At 43.6% G+C, this 27,649-nt stretch overlaps 1 protein-coding gene across 3 annotated transcripts; it reads left to right on the top strand.

Moving 5' to 3' along the window:
- Nucleotides 1–29: 29 nt before the first annotated feature.
- On the top strand, nucleotides 30–27,649 carry pde5ab (phosphodiesterase 5A, cGMP-specific, b). Of its 3 annotated transcripts, none has more exons than XM_083671065.1 (22): nucleotides 30–265; nucleotides 1,987–2,494; nucleotides 2,778–2,951; nucleotides 6,929–7,018; nucleotides 7,539–7,610; nucleotides 7,781–7,870; nucleotides 8,102–8,239; nucleotides 11,622–11,689; nucleotides 14,544–14,652; nucleotides 14,760–14,844; nucleotides 16,752–16,927; nucleotides 17,516–17,566; nucleotides 19,819–19,965; nucleotides 20,819–20,944; nucleotides 21,669–21,763; nucleotides 21,878–21,965; nucleotides 22,550–22,650; nucleotides 23,061–23,138; nucleotides 23,348–23,411; nucleotides 25,503–25,577; nucleotides 25,877–25,960; nucleotides 26,066–27,649. In XM_083671065.1, exons 1-22 carry the CDS (start codon nucleotides 168–170, stop codon nucleotides 26,177–26,179), a joined length of 2,631 nt encoding a protein of 876 aa, XP_083527191.1. In that variant the 5' UTR covers nucleotides 30–167; the 3' UTR covers nucleotides 26,180–27,649. The 3 variants fall into 3 exon arrangements, with proteins under 3 accessions (XP_083527191.1, XP_083527190.1, XP_083527189.1); XM_083671064.1 differs by having other exon boundaries at nucleotides 17,516–17,575; XM_083671063.1 differs by having other exon boundaries at nucleotides 14,742–14,844; nucleotides 17,516–17,575.

Below are 27,649 nucleotides of genomic sequence, written 5' to 3'. Positions count from 1 at the left end.
TCTACCCGCACACGCGCTCACGGTGTAGGAAGCGCTCGGTGCTCGCTTGATAACAGAAACAAATCAGACACTTCACACACTGCGCAAGGGTGTCTGATATTGCTCGAGCTCCCATCATAGCGGAGCGTTGATGGTAATCTGATAAATTGGGGAATTTTAGCTTCAGCATGGAGGGTTGCTATCCCCCCGAAAGCGGAAGGATGGAAGCGTGGCTAGACGATCATTTGGAGTTCGCTCACTCCTACTTTATCAGGAAGGCTACAAGGTAAGGGGATGAGAGTCAAGTCGTCAAACGGATTAATTGTATTTTCGAAACATGCATTGCTCTATTGTCGATACATACTCACTCTCCATTTGATGTGAGGAAATTAGGAGCGACAATTTGTGTTGTCGTCAGTTGAAAGGTATTAAACCATACCTGCGTCCGTTGTGTTTGAACTCGAGAGACGAGGTGATAAATGTGATTTTATTCGCGCCCATTGAGCCGTATCCCTAAACGCCAGAAGTATTACTACGCACGGATTTGTCCAGTGTCAGAGTCTCCTTAGAGTTAATTGACATAACTGTATTTAAACACTACCGTCGGTTCTACAATCAGTAACCATTACCAAAATAAGCAAGTAAACTCAGGCAGACTTGTAATCATTAACTTTTATTGTAATGATTCCATTTTATTCCCAATGCGCACAAAGGGATTTTCTGAAGATTTAGGCTGTTGTGATATTTCACTGTAAAAAATGGTTGATAGTGTTTTAGATAAGCCATGGTAATTATATTTCAAATGGCTATTTGTTCATGTCAACGACATATCGTAAACACAGTCATTTACAGGAAATTACAGGAACATTATAAACTCCTTGGCAAATGCCAGTATAGGCATCCTTCATTTCAAAAGTGGCATTATTCTTGACATATTTTGAAACTGGCATCCTGGCATCCGAACTATCAGTGTCTTCATGTTGGAAAGGAGGTTACTAAGCCCACAAATAATGTGTTTGTGTCCATCCAGGTTTGCTGTCTACACTACAGTCAAGTGAGACAGCCTTTTAGTTTGTCCCTCCCTACAGTATCCAATTTTCCATAAAAACCCAAGCCATATTCCTCAGAAATAACAGGTTACATATGTTTTACTCCTACACAGTTTTTCCCCTCTAGCTGTTCAAATTGCATTATGAAAGTAAGCATTTGATTGGAACTTTAAAATATGTGCGTTTGCACATATCAGGAAATCGGATGTTTAGGCTGAAACACAGTTCTTTGAAAGCTATTGATTTAGCAATACCTCCTGAGGACACATTAAGGTGGGGGATTCTCACTGGGGGTCATACTCATGACTGGGTCAGTATTATTCTACTGACTGCCCATGTGTCATTCACACACACATGCAAGCACACACACACACACACACACACACACACACACACACACACACACACACACACACCAGTCTCTTATGATTGGCGAGATAACAGTCCACTCCCATTGGCTCACTATGTTATACCGTGGTTAGAGCTGACTTTTATTTCCCTGGCAGAGAGCCTAATCTACCGGCAAATTTCATGGCAAATGCATTTTACAGCCGATGGGGTTTCAGCAGGGCTGCTCAGGTGAAGAAAGTCTTTGACGTTCATGAAAAGGTTGGGATGTGGCCTCAAGACCCTGTGGTTAACAATGTTTTTGAATGCTGGTTCAGTATATAGTATATATGGTGCCAGTATATATCAGTAAAATGTGTGTGTGTGTGAGGTGAGTGAGTGAGTGAGTGAGTGAGACAGAGAGAGAGTGCAGTCCTGAAAGGTACTGGTTCTGTGTATTTGCCCTTCTTACTGTTTGCTGTAATTCAGACAATTGTCTTCTCGTCCAGCCTTGTTTGTTGATGAGACAATCCACTGGTTGATTAGAGAGCCCCCTCATGCATAATCACAAAACACACAAACACAGGCTCTGGGACCTCTCTCTAACACTCTGCCTGTTGTGTTGTTACAGGGAGATGGTGAATTCCTGGTTCGCTGAGCGAGTCCACTCTATCCAGCCCTCCTCCTCCTCCTCCTCCTCCTCCTCCTCCACCAAAGAAGCTCCCCTAGCCCAGAGAACCATCCAGGTCCCCACAACAGAGCCTTTCACGGCCTCCTCCCTGGGTCTTTACGACAGGCGCTCCCCCTCCCCAGCCCCGTCCCCCAGCCCGGCTCCCAGCACCCCCACCCGCAAGATCTCTGCATCTGAGTTTGACAGGCCGCTGCGACCCATCGTGGTCAAGGACTCTGAAGGCTCTCTGACCTTCCTCAGCGACGCCGACCGAGTGCCGGTGCCCCTCAGAGCCCAGGTGATGGGTGAAGGCGGGGGCGTTGGCAGTGCCAGGGGTGGCGACCGCTGTGCCAGGCTGTTGGAGCTGGTGCGGGACGTGTCAAGTCATCTGGACGTGACGGCACTGTGCTACAAGATCTTCCTGCACATCAACGAGCTGATCTCTGCCGACCGCTACTCCCTCTTCCTGGTAGGAGGAGAAAGAGAAGGATCATATTGTAGTAAAATGAGATTGTTCTGGCAGTATAGAGTAAGATGTCATGCTAATGTCTTACTTACTTGCTAAGTACAGAATGGGTATAGGATCTCATGCTAGTATCTTAGCTCATGCTAGAATCAAACCAGAATGAACAACCTGTGTAGCATACCTTTTCATTGTATTTGCCTCCAATGAAATGATATGCCAGATCTCCTTCCTGATGCATGTGCAGATGGTATCACTGGTTGTCTGATCCTTCGTCATCTCATCCCAGGTGTGCGAGGACAGCTCCAACAGGAAGTTCTTGGTGAGTCGTCTCTTCGACGTGGCGGAGGGCTCCACGCTTGAGGAAGTGTCCAATAGCTGCATCCGCCTGGAGTGGAACAAGGGCATTGTGGGACATGTGGCAGTCACTGGGCAGCCCCTCAACATAAAGAATGCCTATGAGGTGAGTACTCTCCTCTTTTTTGTTCCTCTCCTTTTTTGCGGCCTCTGTCTCTTTTTTCAGCTGAGTGTCAGGTGGGGTTTGTGTGGAGGATAGGATTATGATGATGAATATAATAGTTGCTGTGTGTGTGTGCGTGTGTGTGTGTGTGTGTGTGTGTGTGTGTGTGTGTTTGTGTTGGGTAGTCCTTGCTGACAGAGCACATGACCCAGAAAGTGACTAGCCAAGCCCATACCACAGCCTCAGAGAGAGAGGGAGAGAGACAGAGAGGGGGGGGGGGTTAAAGTTCACCATTGGGCCACAGGACTGAAGGACACACACACACACACACACACATACACTCAAAATCATTGTGAGTTGACCTGGTCTTTTACTTAAGAGCCCAGACATACGTCTTTCCTGACACCTCGTCCCCTGACAGTTTGAGGCTATCGATCCTGATGGGGATCAAGTTTCAACACATATCACTTTCTGACTTCAATCAATAATCAAACTGCTGTAGATCTTTATAGGTTGACAGTTACAATAAGAAGGGTTGACAGGGCTCTGTATATTTAATAACAAAGTTTGTTCTAATATTAAGAAGTGTACAGTAAACATATTGTCCCCCATGAATGATGTAGTGCCCCTCCTTGTGTGAATTGCTGACAATTATTCAACGTATGACTGAAAAGTTACTGGAACGTGTAGTACTTATTAAATTCATTATCAGTCTTACAGCTTTGCGTTTATTTGAAGGCAGTCCACAGATGTGAAGAAAGCTGAAAAGTTACAGGAGCTTGTAGTGCTTACTTGATTCATTTCCAAGGATTTGACCGTATTATTTGAAAACGGTCAATTGGCCAAAAGGTTCTGAGGTGCGCTCGCCTCTTTGCACCCTTTGATATTATTTTAGCCGCATCATCACAAGATGAATGGGCGTCACCTCGAAACTCTTAAACAATCTCTATGGCAAGACGCATCATTCACCCAAGTTTCATCAAAATTGTCCCAGTGGTGTCGGAAATAAAGTGTGTGACATACGAACAGAGTTGTGTGTGTGCACATACGTATGTGTGTCTCCGAGCCTCTACATAATCACAGGGGACACTAAGACACTCTTAGACTCATGATAGGAGATATGGTAGGGCCTATGAATATACTCACCAACTGAAACAACAGCGGGAAGAACAAGAGAGAAAACTGTTCCTTACATTATATTTGAGACCCACACCTTAACTAACTGTGTTCAAATCAGAGTTGTTGTCAGGATGAACCAGTCAGACCTCATCTTATCAGTTACAGCGTCAAATTCCATTCAATTCAGGAATGTACCCCATGTTTTGAAAACGTACATTCAGAGAGGTGTACCCCCAGAGGGAAAACAAATCACATGTTAACAGTAAACCACAGTTACTCAACTTCAAAGTGAGACAATTCCTTTGTCCCTATGAGTTTACAATGGCTATTTGGGCCACCAGGTACAGGGATTGAAAGAAGGAGGACTGACTTGGCCTTCACTGCCATGGAACTTGTCACTAACTGTGTGGTTAAGATGTTATGGCGATAGGCACAACTTACCATTTGTACTCTCACAAGTATACATTTGTTCTGTATTTATGAGTGAGGCCAGCATTCCTATCTATTTAATCATCATATTGTCATATTACAATGCTCTGACAATGCTCGGAGAGTAGGTTTTAACCTTTGAACCCTCTGGTAATGTCATGGCTCATTGTAGGCATGGATGATGAACAGTTACGATTGTTTCTGTTTATGTGCGTGCATGTGAGTGTGTGTGTGTGTGTGTGTGTGTGTGTGTGTGTGTGTGTGCTGTGTGTGTGCATGCACAAACTAAGTGTTCTCATGCGCCTGTCAGCCTTGAACACCTATTGTTCAATTAATCTCAGAAAGAGGCATTTAGAGTAGGTGTGTGTGTGTGTGTGTGTGTGTGTGTGTGTGTGTGTGTGTGAGTGTGTGTGTAATTGGATGTCTTCCTGACATGTTTGGCCCAAAAGTATCAAAAGTCCCTGTGCTCCCACAGTAGCGTCTGAGCTGTGTAAATAAGTGGAGATGGGGATAAAAGCAGGAGTGGATGGGAGGGGGGCCATGTGTGGGGAAGACACGATGTGTCAGCATGTGAAGAGGAGATCACACACTAGCATAGCAAGCAGACCCCCCTGTGGAATAATGTGTCTTTCAAAGAGGAAGCAGATGTGTGCGTGTGTGTGCATGTGTGTGTGCGTGTGTGTGTGTGAGAGTGTGTGTATGTGTCTACTCTAATGCATGCACGCATGCATGTGACATCATGTGACACCACGTTGTTTACATTACCTGTCGGTTAGCTAAGCAATTTGGTTGCCCGCCAACAGTGTCCCAATGATGGCTTTATTGGTGATATTTATAGCCCTTAACTTAAGTGGCAAGGTGTTTTCTCCAACAAGCACAGAGGGACCCAGAGTGGAGACAGGAGGGAGAGAGGCAGGGAGAGAGAGATTAAAAGAGACAGAGCCAGAAAGAGATGAAAATAGAGAGGCAGTCACTCCTTGTCCATGCACCTGTGTCCAATTAGTTGGTTAATCTGGTGCAATGTTTGTGTGTGTGTGTGTGTGTGTGTGTGTGTGTGTGTGTGTGTGTGTGTGTGTGTGTGTGTGTGTGTGTGTGTGTGTGTGTGTGTGTGTGTGTGTGTCTACAGAACAAACCACCAGCTGGATCGCTAGAACTTGATACCAGTCCTGTGTTGTGTTTTGTGTAGAACAGCTAACTTTCAGGAAGTGCATCTGCGTCATTCTGAGCAGTGGTAGACCCTACCTAGGGACTTCCTCTCTCTCTGATTGGTTCGTTAAACCCTGGTTACGGTGGTTAGGATTATGTTCAAAGTGGCGGTGAGACAAGGAGTGAAACTTCCCTCCAGTTGTTTTGATTGGTGTTGCCCTCTGTGGGTAAAGTAGTTGGCAATAGCTTGGTCCAGACCAAGCTGTAGGGGTGTTTTCTTATAAATACACTTACAATGTTGTCCTCGTATCTGAACTATGTTTTCATGTTAACGTTTGGTTGGTTTTCAGTTACTCTGAGGTATTAATTTAATTCAAAATTATTTCTGAGGAGTTAGGGAAACTAAACTATACCTCCACAGATTCTGTCTGGCCCCAACCATAGCATTCTCCATCACTACATTGGTCACAGATGTGAGAGCCCAGGTCTGAAACTCAAGTTAAAGAACACTTGTCAAGGGGGCTTTGTTACTGTTATTGGGAGGAAAGTGACTCATTTGGGAAATAGTGGATCTTGTCTTTTTTCATGTGGGATGGAGGTCAGAGGAGATTTTAGGTGGAAATTGGAAAGTGGGTGTTGAGTTGTGAAATCAGTATTCTGTTAATCTTTTAGTTATAAAATGTAGTCATTTATGTCAGGGTGTTGTAGGCACCCTGGTGCACACTGCATACACACACACACACACACACACACACACACACACACACACACACGCACAAACTCTCTCTCTCTCTCGTGAAAGAGACAGAGAGAGAGAGTCCTCATCAGACCTCATCTTATCAGTTACAGAGCGTGTCCCCATGAGCGTGCATGGTAATGGTAATGGACAGAGGCAGTGTAGTGAAAGGTCAGAGTGGGTGGGAGGAGAGCCAAGGCTAGTAGAGGGCTTTAGTACATCAGCTCACCAAATCTTGAGAGATTTTTCCACCACAAAGTGACTCATCTGGAGTCATATAGTTCTTTAATAGTATCTCACATCGAAGGATCATTTTGGACCTCTGACATTTTACTGGATCAACTGTTGGACTCTCCTATCCTACTTCTGACATAAACTGCCTCTTATCCGTTGATGAAATCGGTTTCTGCTGCTCAACAGTATTATTGTGAGACTCATTTCAGGCTAATGAAGTAATAACGTGTGATCTGTTGTCTTCGTATTAATGTTGCGTGTTTGATGATATTTATAAGCATGGTGACTCATACTGTATAATGTTGTGTCTCCACAGGACCCCAGGTTCAATGCAGAGGTTGACCTTATCACAGGGTACAAGACCCAGAGCATACTCTGTATGCCTATCAAGAACCACAGAGAAGAGGTGAGACACCATACTGGGATGTAGATATTTTGGATGTGCCTCCAGCGGGGGAGGCTGGTGGAGGTAGAAATCAGAGGACGGTTTCATTGTAATGCACGGATGGAATGGAATGAGGAATGGTATCAAAGACTTGTGTTGTGTGTTTAATACCATGCCTCATTCCTTTCTATCCATTACTATGAGCCTGTTCTCCTATTTCTACCTCCACCAGCCTCCCCTGGTCTCCAGTACTATCCACATATTGTGGGATACCATAGAGACTTCACATGTTTCCATTCTACTCATAAAGAACTACTGACAGCCGATGAGAGACCATGGGTATCTCACATCACTAGGTCTTCTCTTCCCAGTGGAAACCAAAGAAAGAGAATTTCTAATTTGATATTGAGATCAAATGGAATTTTGGGTCGGTTTTGAAACAACCTTTTTTGTTAGATTCTTTGATGGATCTTCACCCTCTATGTGTTTGATCTACATTTCTCCTCTCCTATCCCCCTCTCCTCTCTTTCATCTCTCCCAGGTGGTAGGAGTGGCGCAGGCCATCAATAAGAAGTGTGGCAACAACAGCACTTTCACTGAACAGGATGAAAAGGTAAGAGAAATGCAGCTGAGTTCTTTTTCTCTCTCTCTCTTTCTCTCTCTCTCTCAGTATAAGAGTGTTTGTCTAGGTTTGCAAGGTTTGTGGGTTGCCAGGTTTGTGTTTCTCTCTCTGTAAATGCTACACCCTGATCCCAGCTCAAGTGCTTTTTATTTTTTTTACAGGATTTTTCTGCCTACCTGGCCTTTTCTGGGATTGTCCTGCACAACGCCCAGCTCTATGAGACTTCCCAGTTGGAAAACAGACGCAACCAGGTACACCTTCATGTCACTCCTCCCACATTTATGATAGGCAAAGCAACTGATGATGCTAGTATGACACACCTGGTGTGTGTGTGTGTGTGTGTGTGTGTGTGTGTGTGTGTGTGTGTGTGTGTGTGTGTGTGTGTGTGTGTGTGTGTGTGTGTGTGTGTGTGTGTGTGTGTGTGTGTGTGTGTGTGTGTGTGTGTGTGTGTGTGTGTGTGTGTGTGTGTGTGTGTATTGTAGGTACTTCTGGACTTGGCCAGTTTGATCTTGGAGGAGCAGCAGTCTCTGGAGGTGCTGCTGAGGAAGATTGCTGGTACCATCCTCTCCTTCATGCAGGCACAGAGCTGCACTGTGTTTATAGCTGATGGAGACTCCATGGTGAGTAGACACACACACACACACACACACACACACACACACACACACACACACACACACACACACACACACACACACACACAAGAGTGAAAGAGAGGGTAGATCCTAATTGATTCCCTCTGGCTGGAGTGGCCACTATCATTGCAGTGGCATTAAGTGAGTCCCTTTCTTCTCCTATGACTGTGGTGACTCATTTTAGTACAAAGAAACTTCTCCCATTTTCAGTTTGGGTCTAAATTGCAGGATCCAGGGTAGAAAAGCTTTTAGCCGGGCCCAGTCATCTCCATCCTTTCTCCTCCAGAGAACTCATAAACAGAACAGAGGAGCAAACATAATGGACACGTCTGGCTCTGCAGTCTCTGCTATCACTGCAATAAATCACACTCTCCCTCCTCACTGAAAAGTAGAAATTCAAATGTTGTGTGTGTCTGTGTGTGAGTGTGTGTTTTTCTCAAAAAACATTGTAATTGCCTCCTTGGCAGGGCTAAATAAGGGGGGTGTGCTGTTCCTGTGGTTCTGTTATAAATGAGAGCAGTGTCAGTTTTTAAAGGCAGGGAGCAGCGCTCCTCTCTCTCTCCCAGTTGAGGACACATCAACACTGGCCTTCTTCAGGGAAGATGCACTGGATGGATGTCCTTTTAACAACCGCGTGTGTGTGTGTGTGTGTGTGTGTGTGTGTGTGTGTGTGTGTGTGTGTGTGTGTGTGTGTGTTTGTCTGTGTAAAGATATGTTTGTAATGGGTACAGTATATTGAGGGGTAAAGCTAGAGGCAGATAGTGGTTACTTTTCATAGACATCAACAGTTGTGCTGGAATTGTACTGCAGATCTAAGTGGATATTTCCAGGCCTCGTTCCATCCTACTTTCTTTCATAATTGTAGGAGGCAGAACACAAACCAGCAGCTCAAGAATAATGTCTCTCATTGTACTGTAGACTCGGCTGAATGCATTCATACGTTTTTCTATATTTCATTGGCATTTCATATATATTCCCACTAATGGAACCAAACAGCCTTCTATTGTTACAGTGTTCCCTCATGGTCTGTAAAATGCTTGGGGACTGTCTATGGGCGATGGTATAGTCTGGAAGGGATAGCTGACTGCAAACATCAATGTTTTCTATAAATCCAAAGTAGACTTAGATAGAGCTATGTTGCTATTCTGTAAAATACTGCCTGTTAAATCTGTAGATTTCAATATAAAATACACGTACCGTATATGGGGAAGATTATCACTATCTACTGAGAGTGTACTATCCCTTTAAACATGATAATGCTCCTATCACATTTTGCTTTGTGGACTGTTTGAATGTGAAGGCTGAAAGGCATAAAAGGCTGGAGATGCAGTGAGGAATACAGAAGTCAGTTCTGTATTCAATACTGGAGCACCACTGCCCTTTCTCCTCTCAGAGGAATATCTGTTTACTTCAGTATGCCTACTATCAATCCAATCTCTTTCTTTCAGCATTTTATCATTCCTCTCTTTCTTTCCTCCACTTTTATGATTTATTTCACTCACCATGAAACTCTGTCAACAGAGGCCTGCCACCTACACACAGTGTTAGTCAAAGCATTCAATCGCCTATTTTCTATCATTATCTGTCCACTCTGTCCTTTCTCTCTCTCCTATGTGTGTGTGTGTACTGTATGTGTGTGTGTGTGTGTACTGTATGTGTGTGTGTGTACTGTGTGTGTGCGTGTGCGTGTGCGTGTGCGTGTGCGTGTGTGTGCTTACAGGGTAACTCTGCATAAACCTTAATCTACAAGGTATACCTGATAAATAAAAAAGCTATTTCTGAACATACTGATCTGTTGTCAGTGGTAGCTCCTAAATCTTGTTAACAGAAACATGGGCATGCCTTCATCCACTGCGACATCTTGTTGTAAATGGCTGAAATATGTCTCACTCAGTTTAACCTTGTTTGTCCATGGCTCTCTCTACAATCTCATACATCTGTGTGAGTGTGTGTGTGCGTGCTTGCGTGCGCGTGTTGCTTGCGTGCGCATGATCTTTGATAGGGCCAGACATTTGTTTCGACGACGGGAAGTTTGCCATGTCCTCCCAAGCAGTCTCCTGTTGTTAAACTTTCCTCTTAAGAGAGATAAATCTGAGTGTTGTCTTCTAGGTCTGGAACTGGCTAGAATCCCATACACCACATACCATTGGGTGGGATCAATGTGTATTTCTCTCTGAACCCAAGAGTTGCTAAGCCAACTGGTTTCTCTCTCAATCTGCTCCAATGTGGTCTCCTGTTGTTGCTGTTTTGTTACTATGAGATGTGATGTAACAGCAGGTTCAGACAGGGGAATGTGCTTCATCTATCAGACAGGAAGTTCTTAAACAACTTGAATCATTTATCAAACGAAACAATCACAGACATGACATGTCTTGTTAACTGTCTCCCTTGCCAATGCTATCAAATCAAGCAAAGAGCACTACTGCTGCTCACATCAGTTGATTTACCTTGGTTTTACATTGGAGCCATAGACTTAACTCAGATCAAGTTTTACAAATTACATTCGGATAAAGTGAAGCGGAGATTTTTTCCAAACTAAGACTTTTCCTCCTCAAACTCCTCTGGATGACATACTCCGGAGCCCTAACATCCTGTCTCAACCTCCCGGCTCTTAAAAATGGAAAAAGTATACTTTACGGAGGGAGCGCAAGGTTGAAAACAAGTCCCTATAAGGGGGTAACCGTGAGTCCTGGAATGCTTCTGGCAAGTCTTGGTGAGTAATACATCAACCTCTCTATTTTTTCCTTGGAGAGCCATTTTCGAGGTTGTATGGATTGTGGTTGTTCGCTTATTGCCATTTTCACGGTAATTGCTTAATTTATGGGAGTGGGGGACCTGATATGTGTCCAGAAAACTCACACTTACAGTATACACACATACTTTAGGGGCAGCAGGTAGCCTAGAGGTTATAGAGGTAGGTTGCTGGTTCGATCCCCACGCCAGGAGGGAGCTGGATGTGAGCTGGTGACTGGAGGGTTGCTGGCATCATATCTAAGGTGCCTACACTGCTGTGGTGCCCTTTAACAAGGCACTTAACCCCTAACTGCTCCAGGGGCATCTGACAATGGCTGACCCCAACACTAATCCTAACCCTCTGGGGGGGGGGGGGGGTCTTCATCATCTTTACCTGATACTCACTCACACACACTCAAGTGACAAGCAAACACTCTCTCCGAAGTGTAGGTCTAGGCTTTATAAGGGCTGACTCACGCTCCCATCTCTCTCAAGTGGAGGTCTATGCTACTAGTCTGTGCTGAGTTAGTGTGTGCTGTCATTGGAGACTAATAGCATTAGGACAGCCACACAGCACACTGGCATATCCTGCTACCCACCATCAGTAATAATCACTGTGGTAACTGTGTTACAGAACTCCTTCTCCAGTGTGTTTCACATGGAATATGAGGAGCTTGGAGAGCCGGTGGACGGACCCAAAAGGTAAGGCGATAACCTTTATCTGAAATGGACAACATCCACATGTTATTGGTCCTAATTCCTCATAATAATTCCTCAAGTTTCCAAAAAATCCTATTTTCAGGACACTCTTCAGATTATGATTGGTATGTGGAGTGAGGGGGGGATCAGAGAGAGACCACTATCCATCCCTCAGCAGTCAGAGCTATGATGTTTTAGTGAAGCCCTCTACCTCTGACTTTAACAGTGTTGATACAAGGTCCTCAGGGATCTCTTTGAAGAAACACAGCTCTCGTCCCTGCCAATAGCTACAGCACTTGATCAGGAGATTAACGTTATATTCTTATTAGACACAGTTTTGGCCTGATCTAAGAAAAACCTCTTACAGTCTATTTCACAGATCCTCAATCACAACCTCTTTAGACTAACCTATCATGATGAAGGCAGGTTTTGTCTTTCTTGGATGAGCAGTTTTGGTGAGATGGTCCTAACAATCACATGTCACGCATATCCACTGCTGTTTTGATCTAGGAGGCCAAGTGCTCGGGCAAGAGCAATGTGCTCTTATAGAACTTGACAGCTGTATTAGTTGCACATGTGGCATGGCAATTCTTCATGTCTTCAATAAGCCATTCCTCAGAGTTCAATAGGAGAAATACATTGGGAGAGCCATAGGGGAGGGGCAAGTCACGAGTGTCAGTTTGGGGAGCATATCAGAGCTAACGATGGTACTCCCCTCTCAAATGTATGTTTTCTCTCCTTGTGCTTCATGATCTGTAGTTACTGCAGTGGACTCAATTGACCTCACTTTAGACGAAACACAAATGTGTTTTATTTCCTTCTAAGAAGAAAAATGTCACTGAAGGAAAAAAGCTGTTTAAGTAATTATTTGACTCTAGATAATGGTTGATGAATACATGGAAAAGATTTTGGCCGTCATTTCTGGCCTCTTGGCACAGTGATCAGAGCTACAGTGGTTATACAGTGTGCTGTCGAAGACAGTGTGGTGTGTGGTCTATCGATCTCTATCATGTGGAAGGTCATGGGGTTGCATTCCACCCGAGGTCAGACCACACGGGCTTTGTGTGCTCATACATCACACAAGCTTATGATGCTCTACCAACGTCTTGGCTGGAGCAGTGCTAATCAGATCTATTCAAAAGGGAGAACGGGGGGGGGGTGCTAAGAGTGGTGAGAGGGAAGAAGAGGGAGGACGAAAGGGGAGGGGAGGAGAGGTAGAATAAGAGAGGGAATGAGAAGGAGGATGAAAGAAGGGGAGAATGAGATAGATTGGCTGCTCATCATTTGCGAGGAAAAATGAAAAATCCTTCAATTGAAATTTTATCGGTCACTAAATCCCAGGGCTGATCCAGAGGATGATTTATTCTCTCCTCTGAGCCACCAGTGCCTACTGTTCAATTAAATCTTTATCTCCACCTGCCTCACTTTGAATAGGAGTGTGTGTGTGTGTGTGTGTGTGTGTGTGTGTGTGTGTGTGTGTGTGTGTGTGTGTGTGTGTGTGTGTGTGTGTGTGTGTGTGTGGCAAGGGAAAGGAAGAGAATATTACGTGTATGTGTAGTTTGTGTATATGAGAGAGCGGCAGAGAGATAGGGAATGTGCAAGATAGACAGAGGGAGAGAAAGCGAGAAAGAAACAGAGAAGAGAACACACGCAAGAGAGCGATAGAAACTGAAATGTCGTGGGACAGAAGTGAAAAGAAACAGATGTCGTTACTTTTTCTATCATTGTGTCTCATTCTTTTACATTCTGGCTCATCGCAGCCAAACGTTTCTCCTCTGTTTACATATTGTAATGGCCTAAATAGGCTGTTCTGTGCACTTCTGGGTGAAGGGGCTGTCATTTGTCACGTTGGGAGACCCGGGCCATATGGTACGGCTAACGGCAGGATGTTAGCTCTGACTGCAGGAGGTTTTTGTAATGACATTAACCTCAGGCAATGGATTCCAAAATTACATGGCGTGTCACTGGGAAAGGAAAATCCTGAATGTCCTGAATTCCTAAAAGTCCAATCCAGGCACAATTTGTTATTTGTTTGATTGACTCATCACACCTCAATTTTACTCTACAGTTTTATCTCACACTGACAGTGTATCCATTAGCCGTTAAAAATTCCTCATTTTAGGTCAGCGTGTTCAGAACACATTGTAATAATTAGCCCCAAGCCGTGGACGTCCAAGCAGTCTTTTAAATGAGAACATCTCTGTTTTACTCTGTGTTCTCCGCTGGAATGTCCCTGTCAAAATGGAATCCTGCATTGACTGCTAACCTGTGACTCTCAACACACACACACACACACAAGCACATGAGCTCATACGCACACATGCACATACACGCACACGCACACACACACACACACACACACACACACACATACACACACAAACTAACAACCATCGCCAACTTGAACTTAAACTTAAACTGAGTATATAGAAGGACATTATTCAGTAAATATGGGCTTAGTCGGAGTATATGACTTTGTTAGCTATGCACTGTGTATGTAGGCTTGGCATTAGGCAGCCAAAATGTACTAAGGTCTTGGTATGGAGCCTTCAACACACTGGCCTATTTCCAGTCTTTGAGGCACAGCTGTTTTAGTGTTTAAGTCAGATCTTATTTCTGCTTCACCGTATCAGGAGTAGCATTGGCAGGTTATCATTCTCCTGCCAGCAGGCACTGAATGACAGAGAGAAAGAGAATGTTCTGCCACATACTTATTCACCCATGCTTATCTATACAAGGCAATACCATACAATACAATACAACTTTATTAATCTTTTGAGGGAAATACATTATTTGGGGTTCACAGAAAATTCCAGTTCATCTAAATTTGTGGTTAAACATGTGTTCTCTCCCCCAGGGAATGTGACGTGAGTCAGATCAACTACATGTATGGCCAGTATGTGAAGAACACCATGGTGCCCCTCAACATCTCTGATGTCAACAAAGACCAACGCTTTCCCTGGACGGTCAGTATACTGTAGAAGGGCCTCCCATTCATGACGACACTTGTTGTTTTCCAGCATTTCATCTTGGGATTCTTTCGTACTATTTTCAGTGTCTTTTCCATGTACAGAGTGAAAACCCTGACCACCCCAGCAACCAGATCAAGAGTTTGCTCTGCACTCCTATCAGGAATGGCAAGAAGGATAAAGTCATAGGTATCTGTCTTGCTCTCTTCTCTCTTTTCACCTGACATAGTGATTGTGTCTACAGGCCTAATGTTATAACTGGCTGTGAAATGGAAACCACAATATCTTCATCTTCAAGGCCAATGCACTGAATACTTCAACTAGGCAGGCAGGAAGGATGGATGTAACACCAGTAGGGTTGCAAAATTCCCGTAAGTTTCAAAAAAGCTTTCCCGAACAGGTAATTTTGAGAATTTATGGGAACTTTGACAATTATCAGAAATTGTTCTTGAAAGCCTACTCTGAAACTGTCTATTTAAGCCCATCTTGTTCATGAGTTCTGAGATGGTATAACATTTTGTTATGGAGAAATATGCAGTTTAGGTCAGAATGCTCGCTAAGTAGCTAACATAGCCAAATCACCCCAGAGAGATATAGGGTTGTCATCTGTTTTGAAAAATGTGTACACCCTATGTTTCCCCTCTGTATCATGATCATGTTTCAACAACAACAAAAAGTGTTTTAAACCTTATTCACAGCATTTTGTGTTTAATAGTAATGTTGCTGGCTTGAAAAAAACAAATAACAATCTAGACTTCATGACAAGCTCTTTTAAAGTGTTCATTAATTGAAGTAACAAGTGATGAATATCAAGTGATAAGCCTCATGGAAGTATCTTTGCTGGAGAAATGTATTGGTGTTGTAATAGTATATGGCTTAAGTCAACCAAACGTCATTCTAAAGCCATCTCATCTTGCCTCTTTACACAGGATATATTTAGGAAACCGTTTGTGATTATTTGTAAAGATCACCTAATTTTCTTCTTTTAAAGTGTTCACCCCCATGCAAAATGTATGCACCCCCTTCGTTATTGCTTCAGAGTCTGAATTAGGATTTTCTCCCACTGATCTACATAGCCTACTGGACACTTTCATGGCAAAAGTTAAATAATAATATAATAAATAATAAATGGATTAAAAATTAAAACGTAGAGAGCCTGATTTCCTAAGTGGTATTCACTCTGAAATTGTGTGAACTCTTCAATTACACTCTTCAATTTTTTTTAATTATTGGACTCTTCAACTTCTTGTGTAAGTTGTTGCATGCGTTTTGCATTTGAGCTAGTGTAGGAGTACCAAAGCAGAGGGGGAGTTTATTGCAATAAGATCAATCAGATTTTCACTGTTTTTATTTCTACATAATATCTGACATTGCTTATATTTTTATATTTTGCATTGAGAGTATCCAGTAGGCTGTGTAGATAATTGAAGAAAAATCCTAATTCAATGTATTACAATTTCAGATACATTGATAATTGCCCAAATTCCGGTAAATTACCAATGTTCTGAATGTTTCCAGGAAAGCTTTACAATTTACTGGGAGCATTCCCATCCTTTGCAACCCTAAACACCAGCCACTATGACAAGGCAGGAGGGGCAAATCTGACCTAACACTCAGACAACATTGATAATAACATTTCCTCCTCATGTCCTCCTCTTTCCCCTCATTCATTCATTCATTCATTCATTCATTTATTCATTCACAAATCATTAGTTAGCGTTAACATAATTAGCATTAGCATCATTACCAAACATCATTAGATTACAGCCATAATGGCCACCGTACTGTATGTCCCCAATGATCAAACAAAACAGGTCTCCTCAAACCCCTGAAGAGTCCCTGAGACACTCAAAACACTGCTTCTGCTTTAAGACGCTGAATCCATTAGAATAATGTCATCCTCCACTCACCTTAATTTCCTTGGAATTAATTCAAAACTGTCTTGTCCTGTGTCTAGGGATATGCGTGAATGGTGTTTGCCTTGTGTGTGTCTTGGAGGCATGTGTTGGTAACATTTAAGCGTGTAGAAGCATGTCAGTCATGTTTTGTGTGTGTGTGTGTGTGTGTGTGTGTGTGTGTGTGTGTGTGTCTTGAAGGTGTGTGTCAGTTGGTGAACAAGATGGACGAGGTGTCAGGGAATGTCAAGGCCTTCAACCGTAATGACGAGCAGTTCCTGGAGGCCTTTGCCATATTCTGTGGCCTGGGCATCCAGAACACACAGATGTACGAGACTGTAGAGAGAACCATGGCCAAACAGGTGGTGACACTGGAGGTGAGACACACACACACACACACACACACACACACACATGCATACACGCACACACACACACGCGCGCGCGCACACACACGCATACACACTAGGAAAAAACCTGCATAATACTTCTTGACATTTTGCATCAAAGTGGAGTGCACTCTATTCTACAAAGTCTATCATATCAACACTCTTCAGTCTTTACAGACAGGTGCACACCCTCCTCCCCTGACTGACTGCTCTATTCTGGAGCTGTCATCATCAGGGCTCAGTGACGTCCCCTCTCCCCTGCAGCTGACACTCACTGTGCCCGTTACCCAGCAGCCTCCACTTCAGCCCTGCTCCATGGGGCTAACCGTCAGACTGATTGACCTCCTTTCACTTCACCACAGTTTTTCCCCCAATTATCAATGAGCTCCCTGACAGTGATGAATGCCGCTGTGCGTGCGTGCGTGCGTGTGTAGAGTACGTGCATGCGTGCTTGTGTAAGGATGGGTGTCTGAGAAGGTCATACATGTCTTGGGAGAGAGTGTGTCAGCCACAGAAATGTGAAATTCTGGTCATATTTATGTAACCCGTGTGTGTGTGTGTGTGTCTTGTTCTCAGGTCCTTTCGTATCACGCCTCAGCTGCAGAGGAAGAGACGCGAGCGCTCCAGGTAACAGCGGTAAATTACAATTTATTTATTTAGCACACACACACACACACACACACACACACACACACACACACACACACAGTACACACACAGTACACACACACACTTGTCTTCCTTCAGGTTCAGTAGAAAGGCATTGTATAGATGAGGTGGCTTTAGCCATAATGTAACAAGACAGTTCTTTGCTGATTTAGCATGAAAACTCAACCAATTTGAAACCCAATATGGGCCCCCTCTCACAGAAACACATGTATGGGAGATAATGGCCTCGGGGAAAAAATAAAAAAGGTTAGCACTCCAATCAAGTCATTTTATTCCTGACTTAACAGAAGTCGTTTTCATAGCCTGCATCATTTGTTTGTAAAGACTGGCAATGATTAATAGAGGTTAAGTGTAATCATCTTGCTCAGGTCTCCTGCCAGCTAAGATGTCAGCATACTTAACTCCTCGTGTAGCCATGTAGATGGAGGCTCTTTAGCTCAGCTGCTAGCAGTCCATGCTGCGGTCCAGAGGGGGAGCAGCCATTTAGTGTATTAATATGACAGCTATGATGACATGTCTCATTACATCCTAACTGAGCAGAGATGCTACGACCACATAGGGAGAGGAGTTTCAGCTAAAGCTACTGTACTATACTAGCTTGGGCTGCCTCGTTTACTATAAGTTTCTCCTCCTTTCACCCTCTCTCTTCTTCCTTTCTTTCTATGATCATTCCTCTGTCTTCCTGTCTTGCTTCTTCCATCTCTCTCTCTCTCTCTCTCTCTCTCTCTCTCTGTCTTTTGCTCTCTTTCTTCCACACAAAACAATATAACTGCATTTATATTATTTATACCCCCTCTCTCTCTCCACCTCCCTCTCTTTCTCTCTATCTCCAACACCAGAGCCACTGTGACATTCATATTAGATCATCTCTCAGTGATGCCATACAGTATCCAGAGCCTGCCCAGAGGGTCTCTAAGGGGTTCCATTCTCACTAGTCGAGGGCGGGTCTACCAAACTGGGGCCAAAATTGCAATCAGCCCCTATTTCCCCCACCCAATTACATAGTTTGACCTTTTCTAAAGATCACACTTGATATGTCTGTCCTGAGATGAAGTTGTCTGAAGACCAAACCTAATTAACTCTGCTCCCAGAGGCCGTGGTGAGGGGAGGTGTCACTCTGTCAGTATATGGGCCACCGTTTCATTTTTAGATCATGTCTTCTTCCCCAGGCAACTACAGACTACACCACAGCTGTGCTATTGGCTCTCTGATGGACACTTCTGATGTGGATACCTCTGATGTTTGCATACTACCTAGGGTTATAGACTGTACTAGTTTGCATACTACCTAGGGTTATAGACTGTACTAGTTTGCATACTACCTAGGGTTATAGACTCTACTACTTCATACTTACAGTTATAAATTACTTTTCATACTATTGTAGTTACTGCATGGTTAACCTATACTAATTTGCATACTATATAGGGTTAAATTGTAGTTGTCATACTATCTACAATAGTGTTGATAATGCGGTAGTGTTGCAGCGTGGTCCCATTGTGTGGTTCCTCTCAGTGTTAGTCCTGCTACCTACCATACAGTCCCTACAGTATAGTACATCCTAGAGGCTTCTCTCTGGCTCATCTGTTCTGCTGACTCTGCTGCCTTGATCCACAGAGAGATAGACGACAAGAAAAGGAGGTCAAGAAAATGCCAGAGAGAGAGAGAGAGACAGCAGCATATATACACACTGACAGGGAGTTAGAAATGGCGAAGGAGAGGGAGAGTGATGTACAACCACAGACAAAAGAGGAAGTCATAAAAAGTGAGATAGGGAATGATAGAGACAGCAAAAGATGGAGAGGAGGATGGCGAGAGAGAGAGTGATCCTGTGTGCCTTAGGAGTCGCCTGTCTGCTTTCTGTCCAACTGCTGTCTGTCAGCTTTAGGGAAGGCGAGCAGATTACAGATAGATGCTCCTCCTGTGTGCCTCTGACTCTGCTGATCTCAGCTCATAGATTATTAATCCCGGCTAGAGATCCTGGGTCCCTAGGGATTTAGAAAGTGTGTGTGTGCGCACATGTTTATGTGTGTGTGCATTTGTGTGTGTATGGTTGTACCTGTGTGTGCACTCGTGTATGTGTGTGTGTATGTGTGTGTGTGTGTGTGTGTATGTGTGTGTGTGTGTGTGTGTGCGCCTGCGCCTGCATCTATGTGTATGCAACATCTCACACACTCTTCTCTTCCTCTCTCACTCTCTCTCTGTCTTTGAAGGCTGCCACTGTTCCGTCTGCCCAGTCCCTGCATCTGATGGACTTCAGCTTCAGTGACTTTGACCTGTCTGACACTGAGACCACTCAGGCCACAATCCGCATGTTTGTGGACCTCAACCTGGTCCAGAACTTCCAGATGAAGCACAAGGTACTGCTCCCTGTGTGTGTGTGTGTGTGTGTGTGTGTGTGTGTCTGTGTCTGTCTGTGTCTGTGTGTGTCTGTGTGTGTCTGTGTGTGTGTGTGTGTTGATGAGTGTTTTGTATCCTCGCCCCCTATAACTGTGTACACAGTGTGTTGGATGGAGTATACCGACCACTACCTTGCCCTTGCCAGCATCAACCCTTCCTACTTCAGAGTGTATTTGGCTCCGGTTGTCCTTACCCTGCTCTCTCTGAAGCAGTCCTTTTATGGTACGGCTGCCCTGGAGAGTGCCCGCAGACGGAGGGCTCATAAAGAGAGGCTTTGATTGGTGCAGAGGGCTCTCTGCGGCTGGAAGTTTTTTGAGTGAGAGCAGACATGCTGACCACCCCAGTGCATAAATAAGGCCTCACACTGACTCAAGATCAGTGCCAGGCTGTACTGATCCCACCACTGTGGTTTAGATTTAGCCATGGTTGACCTCTTCACTGACCTCAGAACCAAAAAACATTCATGAAGTTTGGTTCTTTTATGAATTTTGTCATTATAAATAGATACATAGATACATTTCCATAGATAGGAAAGATTGAATAAACATAATCCATTCATTTGATTAGCCGGATGGACAATGTTTTTCCCCAGATCGAGAGGATATTGGCAATCAGATTGCAAAAGGACCAAATTTCATTGCAGAGATGTAATTAAAGTCACAGTCACTTGCTGTATATCCCTCAATCCTTTTTCTGTCTGTTTGTCCCTCGCAGTCCCCTCTCGTTTCCTCCTTTTGTGTCTCTTCATATCTCTCTCTTTTTTTTCTTCTCACTACTCTTTCTCTCTTTTCCTCCCTCTTTCTCTCTCTGTAGAGTCTGTGCCAGTGGATTCTGAGTGTCAAGAAGAACTACAGGAAGAATGTGGCCTATCACAACTGGAGACATGCCTTCAACACCTCCCAGTGCATGTTCGCCGTGCTCAAGTCCGGCCGGTTACAGGTCAGTGCAGCCAGTCAAAGGCTGGCCAGAAAGGGAGGCAGGGTCAGCCAGTCTAATCAATAACCCACCACAAACAGTCTGACCAATAGCTGATGAGTCAACATGCCTAGAACGGGTCAGTTTGTTCAGATACCTATCACTAGCTTGGCAAATGGGAGAATATTGGTTCATGTGGATATTGTGAAAAATAGCTTAAAGTCAAAGACACTTGAAAAGGCACCTGTACACAACAATTTCAGAGACACACTTCCAAACATAATCTAAAAATATACTTCTGTAATAAAAATAAAGCTCTGTGCCAGTGTATATGCTCAGCCCTGTTTTCAAAGAATGCACACCCTTTCCCAGAGGATGGTAACAGTGGTGTTGTTAAGAGATGGGGGGGGGTTGAGGTAATGCATAAGCTGATCACTCATGCAAACCCAGCTAAATGCTGAACACCTCTCTGGGTGTAATGAGTGGTTTACACAGTGTGTCGACAGTTGCCATGTGAGTATGTTTGCACAAGGATTTGTCTCCTGCGCGTTGTGATTATAACTCACGATAAGCACCTGTTTGTCTTAAGCACGATAAGCACCTGTCTAGCTATATTTTTATTTTGTGTGCGTGTGTGTGCTATTTGCTGGTACTATGGCCTTTGTGATAAACATAAGCTGTCACTTATACTCTTTCTCTGTTTTTCCCTCTCTCCATCTCTCTATCTCTCCCTCTCTCCACCTGTCAGAATAATCTGAATGATCTGGAGATCCTAGCCCTGATGATCGCCACCCTGAGTCATGACCTGGACCACAGAGGTGTCAACAACTCCTACATACAGAGGTCCCCGTAACATACTAAATACAACACTGGGACATCAAAGTGTGTCTATATATATTTGACTGATGTCTTTGTCTCTCCGTCCTCACTGTTCTGTTATGTGTGTGTATCCCCCAGGAGTGACCACCCCCTGGCCCAGCTTTACTGCCACTCCACCATGGAGCACCACCACTTTGACCAGTGCCTCATGATCCTCAATAGCCCAGTAAGAACACACACGGCACATATACACAGCCAGGCATCGCTCACTCTAATGCATCAATCTACAGTGAGATGCTAACAATTGTTCATTTCCACTTTATGGTCCCTGCTCCATGCTATGTTGCAATAAACTCTAATGAAAAAGAGTCATCTTCATCTTTGTAGGCACACATTCACTCACAAGTAGCACTTATCTTTTGTCTAAGGGACTCATGCATGCACTCTCACACACACACACACATACACAAACATTTGTACACACATTGCAAACAAAAGGAGAGGGAAACCAGTTTTTGAATTGATTGTATTCCTGTGTTTGCACACTAGTGTTGTCATGGCAACCACACTGTCGTTGAACTTGATATCAGTGGCTTTATTATGGGGATGTCTATAGCTTGATTGCTCTCTCTCCCTTTCTCTTTCTCTCTCTTGTCATTTTTAGTGGACCATTCTGCTCCTTGAGGGCTTGGCAGTAACAGGTGTGATGTCTTCTTTCTCTCTCTTTAATCTGCACCCTTGTTTCTCTCTCTTTCCACCCTCTCGCTCTCTCTCTCTCTCCCTCTCTCCCTCCCTCCCTCTCCCCACCAGGGGAACCAGATCCTGAGCAGTCTGTCTCTGGATGAGTACAAGACCACTCTGAAGATGATCGAGAGGGCTATTCTGGCGACGGACCTGGCCCTGTACATGAAGTAGGTACCTGTGTCACTAACAGCTGGGACACTAGTCCAGAGAAGGAGCCCATTCAAGTCACTTTTTATTCATATCAAGTTTTCCTTGTCAATCAATTCAGTTTCAAGGGCTATATACTTGAAGGTGGAGGGTTTATCCAAAATTAGTTACTTACTAGTGCAATTTGAAGAGATGTCATTGAGTTCCTGAGTATAGTAAACAGGCTTGTAACTCTTCAATTGTACTGATAACTAATTTACTCCACTCGATTCCCCACAAATGATCTCATTATCTCACCTCTACTCTGTCACACATCTTTCTCTCTCCCACCCTCTCTCTCTGTCTCTCCTATTTTGAGGAGTGGGCATGTGGCTAGACTGGAGGCGGATAGGTAGATAGGAGGGTAATTGGATATCTCTCTGTTCTCAAGGAGGAGAGGAGAGTTCTTTGAACTGACAAAGAACAGCCAGTTTGTGTGGGATGATGACTACCATAGAGACCTGTTAAGGTGAGTGGGCCCTTTGATGTAATCCATCTCCACTACTCACCAGAAGATCAGTGTATCAGAGTTGGTTAATTCCATGTCAGTTTAGAGTAGGGGATGAATTGAAACCATGAATTGACATGGAATGTTCTACAACCCTGGTATGTTTACCTTTTTATGGCTCTAAGTGCGTTATGTCTCATGGTTTTGTGTTGATGTGTCGCCCCCTATAGGTCAATGCTGATGACTGCATGTGATATCTCAGCCATTACCAAGCCTTGGCCAGTGCAGAAGAGGGTAAGACGTACTAGACTCTCGAGTTGAGAATCACATCCTGTTACTTATTTGGGAGCTCTCTTTTGAAAATTACTTTCTCCCACTCGTTTTTACCTTCTCCTGTCTGATTTGCTCTTAAACGTTTTATGTTCCTCCTGCTTTTCACCTTTTTCTCCATGATCTCTTTCTTCTCTTTTTCTCTGACTCTCTCTATCTCTGTTTTGCTGTCCGCCAGTCCCCCTGGTCCTCATTAGGGTCCCAGGTGCAGGCAGGCAACTCTAGCCCTGAGTGTGGGGTGTGGGGTGTGGGGTGTTGGGGGGGGGTGTGTGTGTGTGTGTGTGTGTGTGTGTGTGTGTGTGTGTGTGCGTGTGCGTGTGCGTGTGCATGTGCCTGCATGCAGACAGTTTGATGCTCATTAGTATAGGATGGATACACACAGCTGCGTCCCTGCCTTTGTGTCCCTACATAACATCTCCAGAACTGACAGAAATTGTTGGGCCGTCTGAACACACACACGCACACACACACACACACACACCTCTGTGACAATGCTATTTGTCTTACATAGACTCAAAGGGAATTATTTCAGACAAAAACACAGAAGTCAAGTGCATTTCACATGGGTTTCAACTCACAATAATTCAAAGTTTCATTGTCATATGCACTGGAATACAGGGGTGTGTGTGTTTGATAGTCCAATCCAATGAAATTCTTTCTCACAACTTCTGGCTCTCCTCTTTGAAAACACAGTAGTAGCACTGAATATAGTGGTAACACAATAATACAATAACATTGCAATACACAATAATAGAATAGCAGCAATGACTTCATAAACAATAATAGAATAGTAGCAGTGACTCTATGAGACAGACAGAATGAAAGCAATTTAATATGTAGTAGTTACAATTCTGGGGGGCGCTTAGTGGCGTAGCACACTGATGCGCATACCATATAATCGCAAGGTCCCTGGTTTGATTCCGATCCTTGACATGTCTTGCATGTCATCCCTCCTCTCTCTCACCCATCCCTCCTGTCAATCTCTACTGTCTCTATCCCAATAAAACAGAAATGCACGAACAAACATATTTAAAAAATAATAATAATAATAATAATCTTAATTATTTCATACACTCTTACAAACACTTTAGAAACACTATTAGGGCGGATCATCCAAGCTGTGCACCAGAAAATGCACCGTGCTTCTCTTGATCCCTCCTGCCTCCCTTTCTCTCCAGCTGAACTCCCCAGTGGCTCTGTAGTCTTGATAACACAGCTCCAATCAGTGTTCTACAGATGGCTGCCTTACAGACACGCACACGCACACGCACACGCACACGCACACACACACACACACACACACACACACACACACACACACACACACACACACACACACACACACACACACACACACACATACATTCTCTGATTGGGAGCCCTAGGGGCTAGTCGGGACCCATTTTACCCTTTGTAAACAGATCAAGTCATTCAACGCAGTATGGTTCCTGCTTGTTTGGCAGAACTTTCTGTTTCTCTCTGGTTTCTCTTTGTCTTTCCTCTGTTAAACATGTTAAAGAGCATTATACTGAGTGCTATTGCAGGGTATAAGATTATATTGGCAGCAAAGAAGGCATTCTGATCCACAGGTGGAGGCTAACCTAGGCCATATCCAATCTCTCTCAGCCTCAGCCTGGCTCATATCACATTCATATAAATACCTCTATTGAAATTCATATCTTCAGAAAATGAAATGCATTAATAAACTCAAAAGCTTGCAAATAGAAGGACAAGAGACGACTGGCATAAGTGTATTTTTCATACAAAGACATGTTGTTCTTTGCCCATCTGAAACAACATACCTCTTTGAAACACTGTTGAAAGCACAGACTGAGGTATTGTTGTGTAACTGATGAAAACACCACATGATCTGTATTCATAGTTTATGCATCCATTTGATGTTTGAAATAGATTTTCACAAAATGGTGGTGCACACACAGCCTCGTGAAGTATCTTGTAGAGTAAGTGAAAGACTGTAATTTTTTTACGGAGACAGGACAGACAGGAAGCAGCTGTGTAAATCTTTTCCCTCCCTCTATCTATCTTCTCCTACAGATAGCCGAGCTGGTGGCTACAGAGTTCTTTGAGCAAGGAGACAAGGAGAGACGAGAGCTGAACATTGAACCCATTGTAAGAAAACCTTCCTACCTGCACCCTTTACAGTATTACATTGCCTATTTGAACCAGGGCCATTTAAAATCAGGGTTGTTGTAATTTTGTTTCTACCGTATAAAGCTCCAAGATGCTGATTGGAACATTGTGGCCTGTCTACATGTTGGCTTGGTGCTCAATGCCAACTCTCAACTTGTTGGCAGAGTTTACCTGCGTTCCCCTTAGCAAAATAAACTGAATTTGATTGAGGGACCACATTTATGTTAGTTTTATGTTTCTGATTTAGCTGTTTTTAAAATAATGTTCTTCTTTCTTAGGATCTGATGAATCGGGAAAAGCGGGATAAGATTCCGAGCATGCAGGTGTCGTTCATTGATGCCATCTGCACGCAGCTGTATGAGGTAAGGCTGAGAAACAGAAACAAAAAAGCAGAATACCCACATTCACGATCCATGTCATTGTTCCACATTGTCACGTCTTAATAACCGTAAATCTCCCCTTCTCAGACCCTGGCCGGTATGTCAGAGTCCTGCTCTCCACTACTCGAGGGCTGCCAGAAGAACAGGCAGAATTGGAAGATTCTGGCAGAACAGGGGGAGAAAGGCAACGGAACGGTGTAAACCTAGAAGATGTCAACACTAAGCTATATTTATTGTCATAGTCTTTTTTATTTTTGCACAAAGTTGACTTTGACCCTGATGGAAGCCTCACTATATGATCCCTCACAGTGAATTCTGAGGGGAGGTGAAGTAGGAGTTGTTTGTGTGTAGCTCCCTCTGAGCTACTAAGCACCGAAGGGATCAACACACCATTATACACAGAGTACAATCCACATAGCACCACAACAAGACGCTCGTTAGTTAGAACTTGGTAATCACTCACACCATATACAAAGGTTTAAGAGATCTTTTTCACTTGTTGTCTTAACTATTGCATATTTATTTGTTTTATATATTTATTAGATTTATATACTGTAAAGTCAGTTTCATGTTGAGAACACACAAGTCTTTATGGGAAATGTAGTTTTATTACCAAATTATCCTGTCTCTACTTTTGAGCATCTTATTCGACCACACATTCCGATATTCATACATGTATTTGTAGCCTACTTGTATTATTTTTACTTTGCAAATTGTAAAGGAGCCAAAGACTAGACCTGTGTTTTTAAAAAGGATTGGGTCTAGAAGATTCCACTGCCTTCTTGTGACATGAATAGGTGCCACTCACAGTTTAAAAACACTCAACATATGTTTGTATGAACACCTGTCCTGTCCCCCCTCTCATAATGGACTAGTCCAGTAGGTGGTCCTTTTTCATGATCCCTTTTTAAACACTCTGAATGTGTAAGGTGGTGGGTGTTTGAAGTCTTGAAATAGATTTCAAAGGAGTGCTATAACAGTTGCTGTATTCCAGAATCTAGAATCAATCTGTACCGCCTACTTTGAAGTCCACATACAACACAACAGGACTGTTAGACTGCACTTCAGTAGACAAAAAAGAGGGGAAACTTATACTGTATTATTTGAACCAATGATTACATTACCGAACAACGGAACTTGCTTCTGAGAACAACTTGTCCATTTAACAAAGCCTATTCTAATACTCACACTTCATAATAGTTGTCAGGTAGCTTAAGTGCACTGCATAACCTGTCATTCACAGGAGAAATCCATAACTATGTTGACTTAAACATGTCCTAACTACAGCACTTTTCTAATTGCAGATGTATGTGGTCAAAGGCCTCAGTTGTTACTGTGGTTGTATTTTGTACTTAAAGTCTCCAAAACTGTACACTTGTTCCTTTGCCTGAATATGTTTTATTAGGTGCGTTACTTTTCCAGTCCAACTCCTCACCGCCTTGGTCTCTGATTGGTTAGAACAGATGTGTTGCTTCTCCACCAATGTTAGGCCTGTGTGTGTTGCATGTGAAGAGTGAAGGCATTGCACCTATAAGATGGCTATCTTACAGTATAGAGGAGCAGCAGCCTGGTTATTGAAGGAAGGCTGAGGTCATGTGTATTATCATATGGCTCAGTATGAAGGAGTTCCACGCCTGCTAGCTAATGAACACTGTGAGACAAGTGAATGGT

Source organism: Argentina silus (genome assembly GCF_951799395.1).
Source record: "Argentina silus genome assembly, chromosome: 1".
In the NCBI taxonomy this organism is placed as follows: Eukaryota; Metazoa; Chordata; class Actinopteri; order Argentiniformes; family Argentinidae; genus Argentina; species Argentina silus.
The sequence above is the reverse complement of the archived record's forward strand: the minus strand, read 5'-3'. Positions and strand labels throughout refer to the sequence as shown.

What these genes read in the sequence shown, in the direction of transcription:
- pde5ab (XM_083671063.1), top strand. Translation starts at nt 168, where the DNA reads ATGGAGGGTTGCTATCCCCCCGAAAGCGGAAGGATGGAAGCGTGGCTA. An exon ending in TTTATCAGGAAGGCTACAAG is followed by an intron (nt 266 to 1,986) that starts GTAAGGGGATGA and finishes GTGTTGTTACAG; the next exon opens with GGAGATGGTGAATTCCTGGT. An exon ending in AACAGGTGGTGACACTGGAG is followed by an intron (nt 16,928 to 17,515) that starts GTGAGACACACA and finishes TCTTGTTCTCAG; the next exon opens with GTCCTTTCGTATCACGCCTC.